This window comes from Anopheles coluzzii, chromosome 2 (genome assembly GCF_943734685.1).
Source record: "Anopheles coluzzii chromosome 2, AcolN3, whole genome shotgun sequence".
In the NCBI taxonomy this organism is placed as follows: Eukaryota; Metazoa; Arthropoda; class Insecta; order Diptera; family Culicidae; genus Anopheles; species Anopheles coluzzii.
The window spans coordinates 56013437-56027832 of record NC_064670.1 but is presented as its reverse complement, the minus strand read 5'-3'; the positions used below and the strand labels follow the sequence as shown (position 1 = coordinate 56027832).

Here is a 14396-nt window from a genome sequence, read left to right as displayed (position 1 = left end):
AAAGGGCGAGAGGCTGAAATGCTCGAATTTTCATGCCATCTGAGTCCTCAATGCCACCTTCAAGATCCTGTACCAGATCCTAGCGCAACTACCAAGCTAGGTTTGTTGGAGGCAAATCCACCACCATCCAAATTTTCATACTACGGCAGATCCTCCAAAATTGCCAGAGAGCGCCAGATCCCAACGCGCCACCTATTCATGGACTTCAAAGCGGTCTACGACACCATAGACCGGAATGAGCTATGGACCATAATGCAGCGGTACCATTTCTGGGAAGTTGATCCAGCTATTAGAGGCCACGATGCACGGGGTGCAGTGCAAGGTGAAAACATCTAACTTGTTGTCGAAACTGTTCGAATCTCACAGGGGACTGAGGCAAGGTGACGGATTCTCCTGTCTTCTCTTTAAAATTACCTCGTCGCTTTAGATCTTTATGGCTTATCGTACACCAAAAGGAAGGATATTCAATTCTCCAGCTGTTTAGTCTGTAACACGTATTGAAAAAATGTGGGGAAATCAGGGGTTAGACAACGACATCCGTGACACGATCCTCTACCACTCTCTCCAATTTCTTGGTTTCGCGGATGACATCGACATCATCGGACACCTGACTCAAACGCGATACAGCAAGAATTGGATTGAGATTCAATGCAACGAAAACGAAGTACCTCTTTGTCGAAGACTCAAATCAACTGGAAAATAGTGTATTAGTTGACGGCGACAATATCGAGACAATTAACTAATTCTGCAATCTTGGGACAGTCGTTGCTTTCGGCAACGACATCAGCAGCGATATTCGGAGACGCATTGTACGTTGTATATCGTGCATATTATGGGCTTGGAATCGAGAGGAAGATGCTCAGAAGGGTTCTTGGCCCCGTATTTGTGAAAGGAAAATGGAGGAGCCGCTATAACGACGGTCTATATGAGATATATGGTGACCTTACGGTCGTGCAGCGTATCAAGCTCGCCAGGCTCCGATGAGTTGCCCATGTTGTACGCATAGAAACGGACGAGCCAACCCGAACTAGTAGAGTTGCTGATGTTGCCACCATCAGTTTGCCGCCTGATCGTTCCTTTGACATGAAACCACATACAACAGTAATGTGAAAAACTATCAAAGCGTGGAAATCTGCATCGGCTGGTTATCTCACCTATCACCAGACAGTGCCATCAGATTGTTTGCTATTTTTAAAATGCGCCAGTCGTTTATCGTCTGCTAAACGAAGTCTTTTAGAACTTTAAGTGAATCCTTTAAGCCTTTAAGCCGAGAGCTTGAGTCGTTCAAACCCCGTTGAGGGATCGTTTAGTGGATTTGTGGCGTTGAGACGCCACTAGTTCCTAGTTTTTTGAGTGGGGCTCTTGTAAGTACTGAGATTTAAGCAGTTAAAAAACATGTCTTATTTTTTTTATATTTATTTTTTATTTTCAGTTTCTTTGTATACCCCACCCCAAAAAGAAAGAGTAGAATCCCCTCAAACATCTGTACAAGAGATGTCTCCCTGTACAGGTTAAGAACTTTGCGACTTAAATTCCGCACATATGTTCTTCTCTTAGTCGGTGTTACTTAGCTTACGGTAAAGATAGTGAAACGCAATATCATAAAACAACGTTATCATTGTAAGGTATCTTAGAAAGGGATGCACAGCGTTGATATCGGCTACTGCTATGATTCGTGAGGGAGACTTAAACTCTTCATACTAAAACATAAACACTTTCAGGATAAAGTATGGTGATTACTATCGATAACTATCGCGTACGATTTCAATGTTTGATGAGCCAGTACAAAACTTCACAACTTTTCAACTTTTGTTTCCTGTGTATATATGTAAATAGCAGAGCCAGTACAAGTATCGGCAATTGGTTGCCCTTTGACATTGAGGTAGGCAAAGGTAGCAATGGTCCGAGAGCGTCCACTGTACATTTGGTATCCATTGAGCATCTCTTAAAGAATTGCCTGCCTTACAGACTCCACGTGTGCGTTTGTGGTGTTTAAAAATATTTGTTGCCGAACGAGCAGCATCGGCTCCCCGGGCACGATCAGCAATGGATGGCGAGTGCTTCAATGCGTGTAGAGATCGAACCGATGCATGCTCGTTTTGGGCGACTAAAGCGAACGAAATCATGACTAACGGTAATTGTCCTCCGGTTGTCGTTTTCTGCTAGTGGCTTGTAGTGGACGATGCAGCATCAACGGTCACTTTCCGCTTCACGAGCGCATTATCATTACAGTCGACCACGTTGAGTGCCGCCTTGCCCTGCATTGGGTGCCCCGTTTTATCGACATTGTTGTTGGACTGCTGTAGTAATAGCTCATCGACCGATTCCGGAACCGATTGCTGTTGCTCCTTGATGTATTTTGACAGCTTGTTGTAAATTTGGTTAGCTTCCGTGGTGCGGTTTTCTTCCTCTTTCTGGCGCCGCATCAGTTCCTCGTTCTCCTTCGACAATATATCCTCGTCCCGTTCGGACTGCTTCAGTTCGTCCGGAATGAGCGCGTATCCATCCGATTGCAGTATCTTCGGTTTGGGCGTGTAGATCGAGTTGTAGGTCGGATTGGACGGATGCTTCCAGATGTTCCACAGCGTCGTAAACGCACTACGGCCTTCATCGGTACCGTAGGTATGGTGGGACTTGTCTCCAGTACGCATCACACGGTTTTTAACCTGAAATTCCGTTATATATAAGTTATACACAACTCTGTTATGTTTGCACCACCCATTGTTACTCACCATGTTCGGTGTAGCCGTTTTACGATCGTACACTGCGCCAAACTTTGCCAACAGATCAATAAGCGTACCGGTAAGATTGAGCGGCGTTCCGTACTCTGATGCACGATAATCCCACGGGAAGGCATGGTGGTAGTTGTGCCAGCCCTCACCAACAGCGACGAATGATACAAACATGTTCTCCACCGGCCACATGGTCCTGCACGTGGGCAATAGCAAGAATAACAAAATCAGTCAGCCATAGAAACAACCAGACCCGAACCGGACTCGTTGAAAGTACTCACTTGTCGTAAGGACGAGTTCCAAACATGTGTGCTGCACTGTTCACGGACCATGTCGCGTTTAGGCTAAGTACAGTGCGGAAGAAGAACGCCACGAATAGTGCGTACCACGGGTTTTCTCCCCAGAAGTAAACCGGAATGGCCGTGGGGCCGAAGAGTGCAAAAATTGTGTACAGAAGTTTGTAATGGCTGCAAGTAGAAAATGAATAAAGTTAGTTAGTGATAGTGTTTCGTCGTATACAAAGCTTGCTATCCTGTTACCGTACTCCCACAATGCACACAAACAACATTACTAAGGATTGTTTATTACTTAAATAACATAAAAAATGAGCTTATCTAAAGAAGTTGTCCGATGTACATGGAACTAAAACGTTAGAGATGTTTTTATATCTTCACTGATCTGCTGCTGTTGCATATCAAGAGTAAAGCAATACATCGGTTTTTTTTACCGATGTCTAATCGTGTCGATCAATCTGTACAGCATCATTGCAATGCCGCACCAGGAAAAAAGGGGCGCTTCAAAGCTATGATTACTGCCTCCGACTAATCTAGGACCATTTCTTGTTAGCTCCCCACGGAGGCCACGGAACCAGGTAAACCAGTCCTATCGCGCCTAATGCATGCCCTGTATGTGTCGTGCCACCAGTTCGTAGAACGATTGTTTCGCGGCCTTGAATCGATGACTTCCTCCCTGGAGCGTGGTTTACCGGTGGATATAATTATTGCCAACGGACTGATGTGGTCCGTAGCTTGATTACAATAAGAAAGTTGCCAACGAGAACTAGCTCGCTGGGCGCTGACCGCTGCATTATTGGTTGTACACTAATGACAATCCGCTAACCGATTCATTAAACGTTTCTTCACACGTGGTTTGCGGACAGGTCAGTGGAACAGGACACGGGAGACCCATCATGAACACGTTGCCGATGGTGTGCTTTCACGCACTGAAACACGTGTCGCGTTTAGCTACCGACCGTTCCATTGCGCAACATCTATGAAGCATACATACTATACGCATATTGGATTCTGTTCGGATCCTTCCCCTGTCAAATTGATTTGATCAGTCAAGGATAACGTGGATAGTTGCAAGATGAAAGAAAACTCTTTAGAGGGCACTTTGTGTGCTCCGCTGCTTCTTACTAGCCGCCTCACAAACTCATCCTCACACGCCACAATTAAGCTTGGAAGCCAGAGGCAAAAAGCAAATACTCACAATGATGAGCCGCTCTACAACATGCTGATGCGTATTGATCTGAGTACGAATGCACACGGATCGACGGCGTTGACCATGAATTGAAGTTCAATTACGCGCACTGCCCCGGGGGCACCAAATGAGTCGTGCGGACGGTAATACCCACTCTTGGTGCGCGGGGAACGATCACTTCATCTTCGACCGTGTAGCAGTGGGCCAACGAGAAGAGTTGTATCTAAGCATGAAAGATTTGACCTTCTGTATTGAGTGTTGTTTGTAGCCTTCAGCGATCGCCAAGGATCGGATGCAAGTGCGCTTTTCTTTGATCGGTTGACCGTACATTAGCAGATCGGCAACAGAAAATTGCGCTGGGGTGCGCCACGGTTACCCATAATTGACTCCGTCGCCTTTCAACGTTGAAGAACTGCAAACTATCGCAATGGCTGGCATAGAGTATTTGAAGGTTTGGTTTTTGTTGATTTGGAATATTGTTTTTTTTTATTCGTTTTTTTGCACACGTTCCCAAATTAAGCTCCTAACCGATTTTAACTGATCCACAAAACGATCTGTCTTTGTCATCGATTAGAAAGGTTTGGTAATTTACTGATCGCTAAATAATATACGATCGTTTCCTTCACGTTTTTTTGACAACACAGTCGTGTCTTGATGTCAGACGTAACCAAAAGTTTGTACTGACAACCGTTACGCGCTTATAAAAAAAAAACATCAAAATAAAACATTCAATTCATTAAACATTCAACATCACTATGGTGTGCGTCTAGTACAGAAGTGTCTTCTGTTTCACTCGGTATCACACAAAGAACTTCGATCTATCCGGTTTTCGTTTAAACAAATATTTGCATGATCCGGTTTTGCATGATCAAAAATATTTGTGTTAAGTTAGATCCAAACTCTACTATCCTTGACCCACATACAATAGAGTATAAGCATCGCTTGGTTATTTTTCTGTCCTGTTGATAACAAAAACCGGCTGATCATCAGCTGAGTCTAAATATCAGCCAAAAATTCTAAACCGGACGCACACTAAAACAAAACCCAAATGGATGAATTTAAATCAACACCCTCAATCCTCAACCAAGCCGTCTCTAACGGCCTTATTCATCTCACAACCGGAATAATTTATGCAAGCCGAACAAAAGTGAGATCTGTTGTGTGCATGTGTAGTGTTGCCCCAGGTCCACTTGAACACCCCAATACGCGATTGCGTAACGTGGTGTGTCCCTCCCACTGCGCCCGACACATATTTTTTCATTCATTCATTCAGAAAAATAAACCTTATGCGTCAAGGACCGAGTCACACGTGATAAAAGCAAGAAAAACAGAGAGATAGAGAGAGAGCGCAGTTATTGGTGGCCCTATGTCCTATTATCAATTTACCATACACAAAAGTGCTTGAATTGTGAATCGATCTAGCTGAAATATAATGCACATGGCATGCGTGCGTATCTGCGGATACACTACAATCTCCGGAAAACGATCAGACCGACCTGCGTGACACAGTAAAAAAACACGATCGCAAAATCGATATTAAACCGCCATCAATCATGCCATGGCCTTGTTTCCACCTGGCAAGACACCGAACGGGAGTCAATCTATGTTACAATAGACGAAAAGTCGCCCAAGGTTCTTCATACAAATATTTCGTTGCTCGGTCGATCCTGTCGCTCGTTTGTGAGGAGCGTCTAAAGCATGTACTGCAGCATGCATTGTGAGGCAACTACAGAAGGGCGCTCTTCTAAGCTATAGCTCCGAAGCTCAAAAATCCACTACAAGAACTCCAAACGACCAGTTGATGCCAATCACCGTTGCCAACAAGGTTGACCTCGGGGACGCCTCTTATAAATAAATCAATATCAAATCCAAAGGTCGCTTACAACGATCGCAGCATTTCGGGTGAGATCTACATTTAGAGCCAAAGCCAAGAGATCACATTAATCTCGCCTACGGACATACAAAGACATACGGAAACTCCTTTTTCCAGTCTAGACGCGGAAAACAATCGCTCGAACGATCGAACAGAAGCTGAATTGGAAAAAAAATCATTTAGCTGGTGATCTTGGGTGTCTTGTGCCAGAAAGAAGAAGATCAGTAATGGTGTTTTAAAATTGAAAATGTTTATACACTAACCAATCGATCATCAATCAAGATGACATGCTAACACGCTTGATATCATTACTACTTACAGCTGTCTGGCTCGAAGGCACACCAGCGATGTTGTTCGCTTTTGGGCGGTAACCTTCTCGCAGCTTAACCACGTGTTGCAGGTGGTTGACTTTGGTTGCCGTTGCCGAAAAGAATCACCTTTCGCCACAGTACGTCAATGCGTACAACGCAACAGCAGCTCAACCTGGTTGAACAGCAGCTAAAGTTTGTTGAAAATCAGCGTTTGTCCGAATGCTGGAAATGATCGGCGCGCAATGGTTACGCTTCATCAAGCCTTTTTCTACACTACACTTCATTTCGTGGCATAGCGCACCAGATTTAAGAATGAGATAGGATTTTCCACCACAAACCATCGACGTCAGAACCGGCGGCATCGGGTAATCGCGTCGATCTAAATTAGTTATATTAATCGCAACTTTTGTGTCTTGTTTTCGAATGAAAACAGGAAATAAAGAAATCCTTCATCCCCTCAACCCCCCCCCCCCACTAATTCTGCAACTCACTCTATACCTTCTCCACTATATCGCAACGCGCTTGTGGCGGATGTAGTTGTTCCGTGTTTTCCGTGCATCATCTGAAACAATGCGTTGCACAATGAAGCGAATGACGGGCGAAGGATTCATCATGAATTGCACGAATCAACCAACCGACTAACGGTCTGCCAAAAACAAGCTAACGTTCAAATTTATTCTACTTCACGAATTCATATATTCAACCCTGGACGACAGCACGCGCTAAATGTCGCAAGGTCAAATCTTTGTTTGTGTGTGTCTTTCTCTTGCCACAAAATTTGACCATTTTTCCATCCTCTCCAAACACGAGACAATAGACACGATCACAAAACCTTTCTGAGTGTAGTCTACATTCAAACTGCCGGATGGCGCAATCGTGTTGTATCAAATCGAACCAATGACCAACCGATCGATGTCCAACGGGTATGCTAAAATGTTGGCTAGAAATGTTGTGCAAAGTGAATTTATGCGAATGATCATATGGCGCAAAGACTATCCCAAACCTGAAACTAACACTGTCCCATCTTGACTCATCGGGTGTGACGTGGTTTAAAAAATGTGTTGTACATTTTTCAACAAAACAATTTAAATATTTTCCAAGGTAAGCTCCTGTTCGCTAACCTTTTTTTATTAGTCCGATGTTATTGCACAAGCGCGTTAGATGCTGTAAGCCCGCCCGAACGACGAACGACATCCTATGGCTTATGTCTTTCCGAAGCCTTGTAACCGATAGCCAAAAATCGTTGGCAAATTCAAACGAGCTGCAGATTTTATGTTGCACGGCTCGATCCTACTTTCCTATCGTCTCGCTTTTTTCATTTCTTCACTATTAGACGGTTTTTATTCGCTTTTTCGGTGAGTTTTGCTGTTGTTTCTCTTCGAGCTTGCGAGCGTCATGCGGCGATAGAGCGGATGGCGGTCGCTGCATAACTTTAGTAAGGGTCCGGCATCGACCGACGCAAAGATTAGGCAATCGACGAACTCCGACTACGAGCGCTGGCTGTGTTGACGGGTGCGTTCGTAACGGTTCGTTGTCTCGTAAGATTTGGGCCCCCAAAAACATTAATGAAAGCAATATTAAGCAAGCTCGCTGGCAAGGGAAGAAGAAAGCTTTGCAATAAATATGGTGCAACATTTGACTAGCCCGCATGCGTGGATGATACGGAGCTATCGGCGACCGCTATCGATTATACTCGGGTGAGTTGTTCATCAACTGCTACCCCCACTACTAGCAAAGCGTCATGGCAAAATGCACTTCAGGCTGGCAACTGTGAGATAAAGTGTTTGAATGCACACATTTCGGTTACTGGAGTAGAAAAAAAACAAGACAGCAAGGTCGCCAGCAGAATTCAAAGAGGGTGGTGGTACACATCTCCATCGCTGCGCAAATGTCAACGATCTCACCGGGGCTTGGACAACCCGTGCCGAAAATGGCTGCACGCTGGACACGGTCATTAACAACGGCCGTCGAATAATGAAATAGCCAGCCATGTCAGTCGCTCAAGGCGGTGGCACACGCACGGCGCACTGAGCGCCCGCACTGGAGGTCGGCTCTTTCACCACGATGTTGATGCTGGCCGGCACTTTCGTTACGATGATGGCTTCAATTGCGCACCGAAACTTCATTAGAGAGGCGGGCACTCCAGCCTCACAACAGTAATTGATCGATGGACACCTGTGTGAAGGTTAGGTGCATCTCATTATGAGCGATGACCGTGAACGCTGGCAAGCGCTGTCACGTGCTGGGGACCTGTAAATATGTAGTAGTTTGGAACTACGAGAGGATACAAGCGGTTACTTACTCCTTTTGGAACATGATCAGCGGATCGGCTTCTAAATCGGACATGTCGATCTTCTTGCCGTACTCAATCACCTGTGGCAAGTATTAGAAATGATGTTTGTTCTGATTAGTTAAAATCCACATACGTCCAACCAGCAGCTTCCATGGAGCTTTTCAACAATCTCGATCTCCGCCTCCTCTCAGCACTGTTTTACGCATAGCTTACCTTCGGGTGTTTCTTAGAGAGAAGCCATCCAATGTGCGAGAAAAAGAATCCACGGTTTGCGTTGTGCGGATCGGCGTCCGTGTCCGAGAACTTGTGGTGCTGTCGGTGGTCACGAACCCACACGTACAGGCAGTTCTGTCCGGCCAGTGTATGCATCCACAGCAGGATGATCCTCAGCCAGAGCTTCGCCTTGAACGCCCGGTGAGACCAGAGTCGATGTGCACCCATCGTGACACCCTGTCCAGAGGCGTACATCAGCCAAAGTGCTGTAGGTGGAGTAAAACGCAAGAAGCAGTTGTTGTGATATTAATGCGCACCGAAATATACACCCACAATAGTCTCGCCGGGTACGTACTGTATAGTGTCGTACGATAGTCACAGTATCGCCAGAAAGCCAGATGTAATCCAACCCAGCCGCAGATGTGAAGCAGCAGAAAGCCGACCACATTTTTCCAAACGATTTCCCGCTTGAAGTTAAAATCCGTCCCGATCTCCGACGGCAGGATGGGCGTGGCGGCTCCGATCTCCTTCAGCTTCCGGTCTACCTCGGCTTCGTGCACCACGTTGCTGCAGGTTTGCAGCGCCTTCTCAAACTGGACCCCGGAAAGGGTTGAGTCTGATTGGGACAGCTCCGCGGCAAGGCTTTCGGCCGTCGGTGCACGATGGTGCGGATCAGTCTGTGATTGTTCTGGCTTTCGGTCGGCGATTGCCGTCTCGATCAGTTCGGGCGTTTTTGCGCACAAAATCGTTTTCGTCTGCGAGTCGGCTCCCATTGTAAGGCTGTAGATCGAATGCAATTTAAAAAAAATATTAATTTTTAACTTAATTAGTTTATGGTTACAGATAAATGATATATTTCGTGCATCAAAGCGATTTACTAGCATTTAACTCGCGTTTAATTTTTAGCTGCAGTGTGCCTCATGATGTGACAATTGATTGCTAATTCTAACCGTGCATGATCCGCACATGACATGACGTCCATTGATTTTGCATGTGCATTGAGCCGCGTGTTTACGATGATGGGGTTGTAATGCAATAATAGCGCGAAATGTACCGATTTGCCAGCACAAGCCCAATGAATGAGTGGCTTTCGATGCGCAAAGATTTCCAACCTCCGAGCCCCCCTGCGGTCTTGCGCAATGGCACACTTGCCCACCGCACAGCCATCTTGCCTTGAGCTCCAATGCCCTTAAGCCCTTGACGGGGCGTGTAAATGTGCGATCGTCTGTGCGCCGTTTTGTCGCCACCAACTGGATGGCGTCTTTTATGATTCCCTCGTGTCACCATTTCCCCCGTCGAAAGATCGATGCAGATAGTTCATCATTGAAACTGCACACACAAGTGTGTCGAAGTGCCGTACCGGTTCGCACATTCTTTTGTGCGAAGAAAAGATGACGGTGAAATAATAATGGCCCACAAGTGTACACACACATCCGCCGATTGGTAATGGGGGTGAGAGGAGGCGCAAAAGGCAAATTTGCTCATTCAAGCAATCCCGAGAACGGGGAGAGCGGGTTGCACTGTGGTTTTGGTGTGACAGGAGTGGTTTGATGATTTATGTCCACTTTGAAGCCGTCAGGGCTAATGGCACACAGCCGCAAACCGCTGGTACACCTGGCCGTAAGGTTTGTGACCCTCAAATGGGCTGCTGAGTGATAGCTGGTAATTTTGTCACGGTTTTGGGGGAATCAATCAAAGGATTCTCCATGATTTCCGCCTTCACCGTCACGTGGCGCCGTACAATAGGTGTCGTCAAGCAGGAACGCAGCTCGCAGCTAGACAAACGGCTCTCGCTCGGCACGGTGGGTAATAATTCACGCCCAGGGCAGGTGTGGATGCTGCTACTGGCTGCATCGGGAAAGCAAACTGGTTTGACATTTCACCTACCCAATCGTACATCCTGCTCGAGTGTATCCGAAGCATGGTCGAGCTCAAAGTCAAACGGTGTGTTGACCAAGGCATTGGCCCAGTATGGATTACGGTGCGTCCCAAGAAAAATGTGGATAAATTATAGACTACGTGGAGAACGCGAAGCGAAGGGACGGGCAGGCGTAGAATGGCGGTGCGCTTCAGGGCCAACGGTGTGGCCGACAGGTTGAATACGGTAATTACACGATTAGCTGTAGATATACATATTTACAGCACATTCTATTATGCACGGCAAAGGTGGCGAGTAAATCACCGCGAGTGAACGAGTCACTATCCGATGGCGCAATAGCGCATGGTGCATCTTTGTCTTTGTTTTAAAAATAATAAGTTCCGAAAATCCGACTAACTCACCTGTTAATAAAGATGGAATATCACTTCACGCAGCAAACGATTTCACTTTGGCTTTGGAGAGAAGTAGTGTTGCTATCACCCTCACTTTTCTATTCTGATCGAGTTTTGTAATCTCGTTACACACTTGACTGTTGCTCCTCGTCGCTCTTTCTTTTTTTACTTCGATCAACGTCGAAAGTCGATGATTTTTAATCACTTTCGTTCACTGTGATCACATATGTGGAATGTTTTCATTTTTTGTTTGTTATTCTTCGCTGATTTTCGTACAACGGTTAGCACCACAGAAAACTTCCCATAGGTTAGTTACGTTTCCTTTCCCCCCCTGGTCGGGCCGTTTTCCACAATATCACTAGGCACCTGCTGCAACAGCCCGTGCTCCACACTCACTGACCGCTGACAGGCGTCTGCAAAAGGATTGAAAATCGTATAGTTTGAATCCTCTCACCTAGGCACACAAACACACACACACACACACACACACTAACACACAAGCGGTAGGCAAACTTCCACCATGCTCTAACACGCGACCGGTTGCGATCGTTAGCTATGGACGTTACGCAATTGTGAATTTCGATTGCCGAAAAACTGGCTGCTCTCGGATTGATCCTATATAGGCCATGGACTGCCGGCTAATGCTGCCGACGAAATTGGATAGGAAAGATAGGGCCAACTCCTACCAAACCACCTAACCGACCAACACCCCTACACGTTTGATCACCGATCACCGCCGTGCCAACGAACCGTCCCGATTCGGCCCGTTTCCAAAACCCCACAAAATTCAAACAGGCACTGTGCGGGATGCTGACGCGAGCGGGGTGTTTCGGTGGAGGCGTTGCGTTTTGCTGCTAAACTGTTCGGGTCTCTAGAAATTCAGCAATCAACAAAAAAACAACAAAAAAAAACTAAAACATTCGAAATGAAGCAAACTGACAAAGCGTGCCAGCATGTAAACACTTTTAAATTTTAGCTAACAAAAAGAACCGAAGACACTACCATGCAAACGTTAGGAGAGGAAAAGCTAAGTTCAGCGAATGAACCCAACGTCAGGGTTGACGGGTAGTTTATATACTCACTCCTACCCCTCCGAGTAGATCACGCCCGGACGCAAGATGAGTGCGATCGCAACAGACAAAAGGCTTCTCTGTCCCGCTCCCTGGGTCTTTGCCTTGCTGTTTCTCCCTCCCGTGCAAGTCTCGGTCACGCGGAAAGGGTGAGGTTGAGACAGTAAGATGAAGAGTAGAGCGCGCTTGCACGGGAGCCACCACAACAATGGTGAAAGAATGGATACACGCTGCCACCCCTTAGTGGGTACGGTGTGAGGCTCGACCAGCCGCTTGAAGGCGGTTTTTGATCATGTCACTGCTCACGTCGCTTTTTGCTTGCGAGAGCGAAACGGACACTGCGGTGACAACTGCCGTGTGTGTGTCGCATCGGCACGTAACGCTACTACACGCACCGGAAGGAAACTGAGGGCGGAAGGATAACGAGGTGGTGCGCCTATCGAATGACGTCCCAAGGATGCGACGAAAATTAGAAGCGATTGGCCGTTCGGGCGGACGCATTAGATCAAGGGGAGCTTGCACAGCCCCCCTGTTACAGATGACTGGTGCACCTTGAGTGGCTGAGGCCCAGCATAACTGATCAAGGCCTGTTGATGGGTAGGCCGAAAAGAAGGGGTCAGGTGGTAGGATGCTGAGGTGGCCGAAAAAACCGGATGATTTCGTAGACAGATTGGCCAGCCGCGAACGTAACGTGGCGAAATGGAGCTAACGGACCATTTATAGAGGGGCGTGTTGGAATGGATGCTTTGAATGTGCATACAATGCACACGATCGTTTGCAATGGCGTAGTTTTAACTAATACTTCTACTAGAAATGCCGGGACCGAAATAAGGAAAGCTTTTCAAGCAACTCCCTACTTCCGTCAATATTTTCGATCTATACTCCTTTAATTGAATGTATAAAGAAAATTTACATATCTAAACCCAATGTGATGAGTCAATTATCTTCTTCCTTCCCGATCGTGATTGCTGTTATTCAATAAAAATGAAAAGCATTTTTGGGGACTAAGTTGGTCAAATTAAATTGCACACATGACTAGCATTTGCTTTGTTGTCATTGATGTCGATTGAACGTGCGTGTAGGTATAAAAATGTAAAGCATGAGTTAAAGTTTTTAAAAAGAGCTTGTATTACAATGCGTGTGATAAGAAATCCGGTAGCTGTCAAATGTCATCACATGGCCAAAATGAGCAGACCTTTGTCCAATGAGGCCATTAAAAAACCCACCCTAACAGTTAAAGCTAGCGTTATTAGTGAAGCCATGTTTAATTTCTTCACTCATTACCATTGTCCAAGTACTGTTTGAAAAGTGTGATTACGATTGTATGTAAAAAGATGAAAATCATTGCAAAATCATGCTTACATTTGTGCAAAAAGATCGTACCGAGAGAGTTGTTAGAACTGCGATAGTAATGGAGAGAAAAAACAACAACAGCATGTTCAATCGGCTTCCATTAGACGATGGGCGCTTGAATCCGCCTCCCGTAATGACTAGGGAAAAACATCTCTCAGCCAAGGGAGGTTGCTCGCTTGAATATTACACACAAAAAAAAATCAAAACCATACGAACCAAACCAGTACAGGTGTAAGTATGGGCGGAAATTACTTCTTCTTTTGGAAATTTGGTTCATCACTCATCCAATCTGTTGCCGACGCGGTAAGAATTGCGCGCAAGTAGGCAAGGGATCAGGAAACTCTCGATTCATCATTCTGTTTTGCAGTCTCCCGGGTCGGGTGCTGTGCGAGGCGCAATTAAGTTAATCGAATTTAATTATTGTATCATTGCCCAATCGTCAGCCAAGAACCATCCTGCGTAGAGAAGAATAATAAATCTCACAGGCCCATATGCACGATAGATCACACGAGTTAGATGTGACGTACCTGCGAGCAGTTGGAATGAAAACGCCCATAAGAGGTAGTATTGTCTTACATGACACTACGCAGCCGAGGCTCGTTTTTGTTTATGCTTTGCGCCCATCTAACGCAGCTTTAGAATGGGGATCGAATCGTTGTTGGCTGTTGGTGGTGGTTGTTGAGGGAACAATGCAGTGTCGTGGCTCGCGCAACACTATCCTCCACGTTAGCTCGTCGTTAATTTCCATGTGTCACATTAATAGTGCGCTTGTTGAGCGATGTGCGATTGCGGAAGAAA

General features: G+C 46.0%; 1 protein-coding gene across 1 annotated transcript; it reads right to left on the bottom strand.

Annotated features, from left to right (window-relative positions):
• Positions 1-1403: 1403 nt before the first annotated feature.
• Positions 1404-12250, bottom strand: LOC120950568 (acyl-CoA Delta-9 desaturase-like). Its single transcript, XM_040368704.2, has 8 exons — positions 12178-12250; positions 11185-11588; positions 9260-9684; positions 8905-9170; positions 8701-8771; positions 3014-3199; positions 2733-2928; positions 1404-2666 (listed from the first exon to the last, which is right to left on the bottom strand). The coding sequence occupies exons 3-8, from the start codon at positions 9675-9677 to the stop codon at positions 2163-2165; spliced, it is 1641 nt and encodes a 546-aa protein (XP_040224638.2). The 5' UTR covers positions 9678-9684; positions 11185-11588; positions 12178-12250; the 3' UTR covers positions 1404-2162.
• Positions 12251-14396: the final 2146 nt, after the last annotated feature.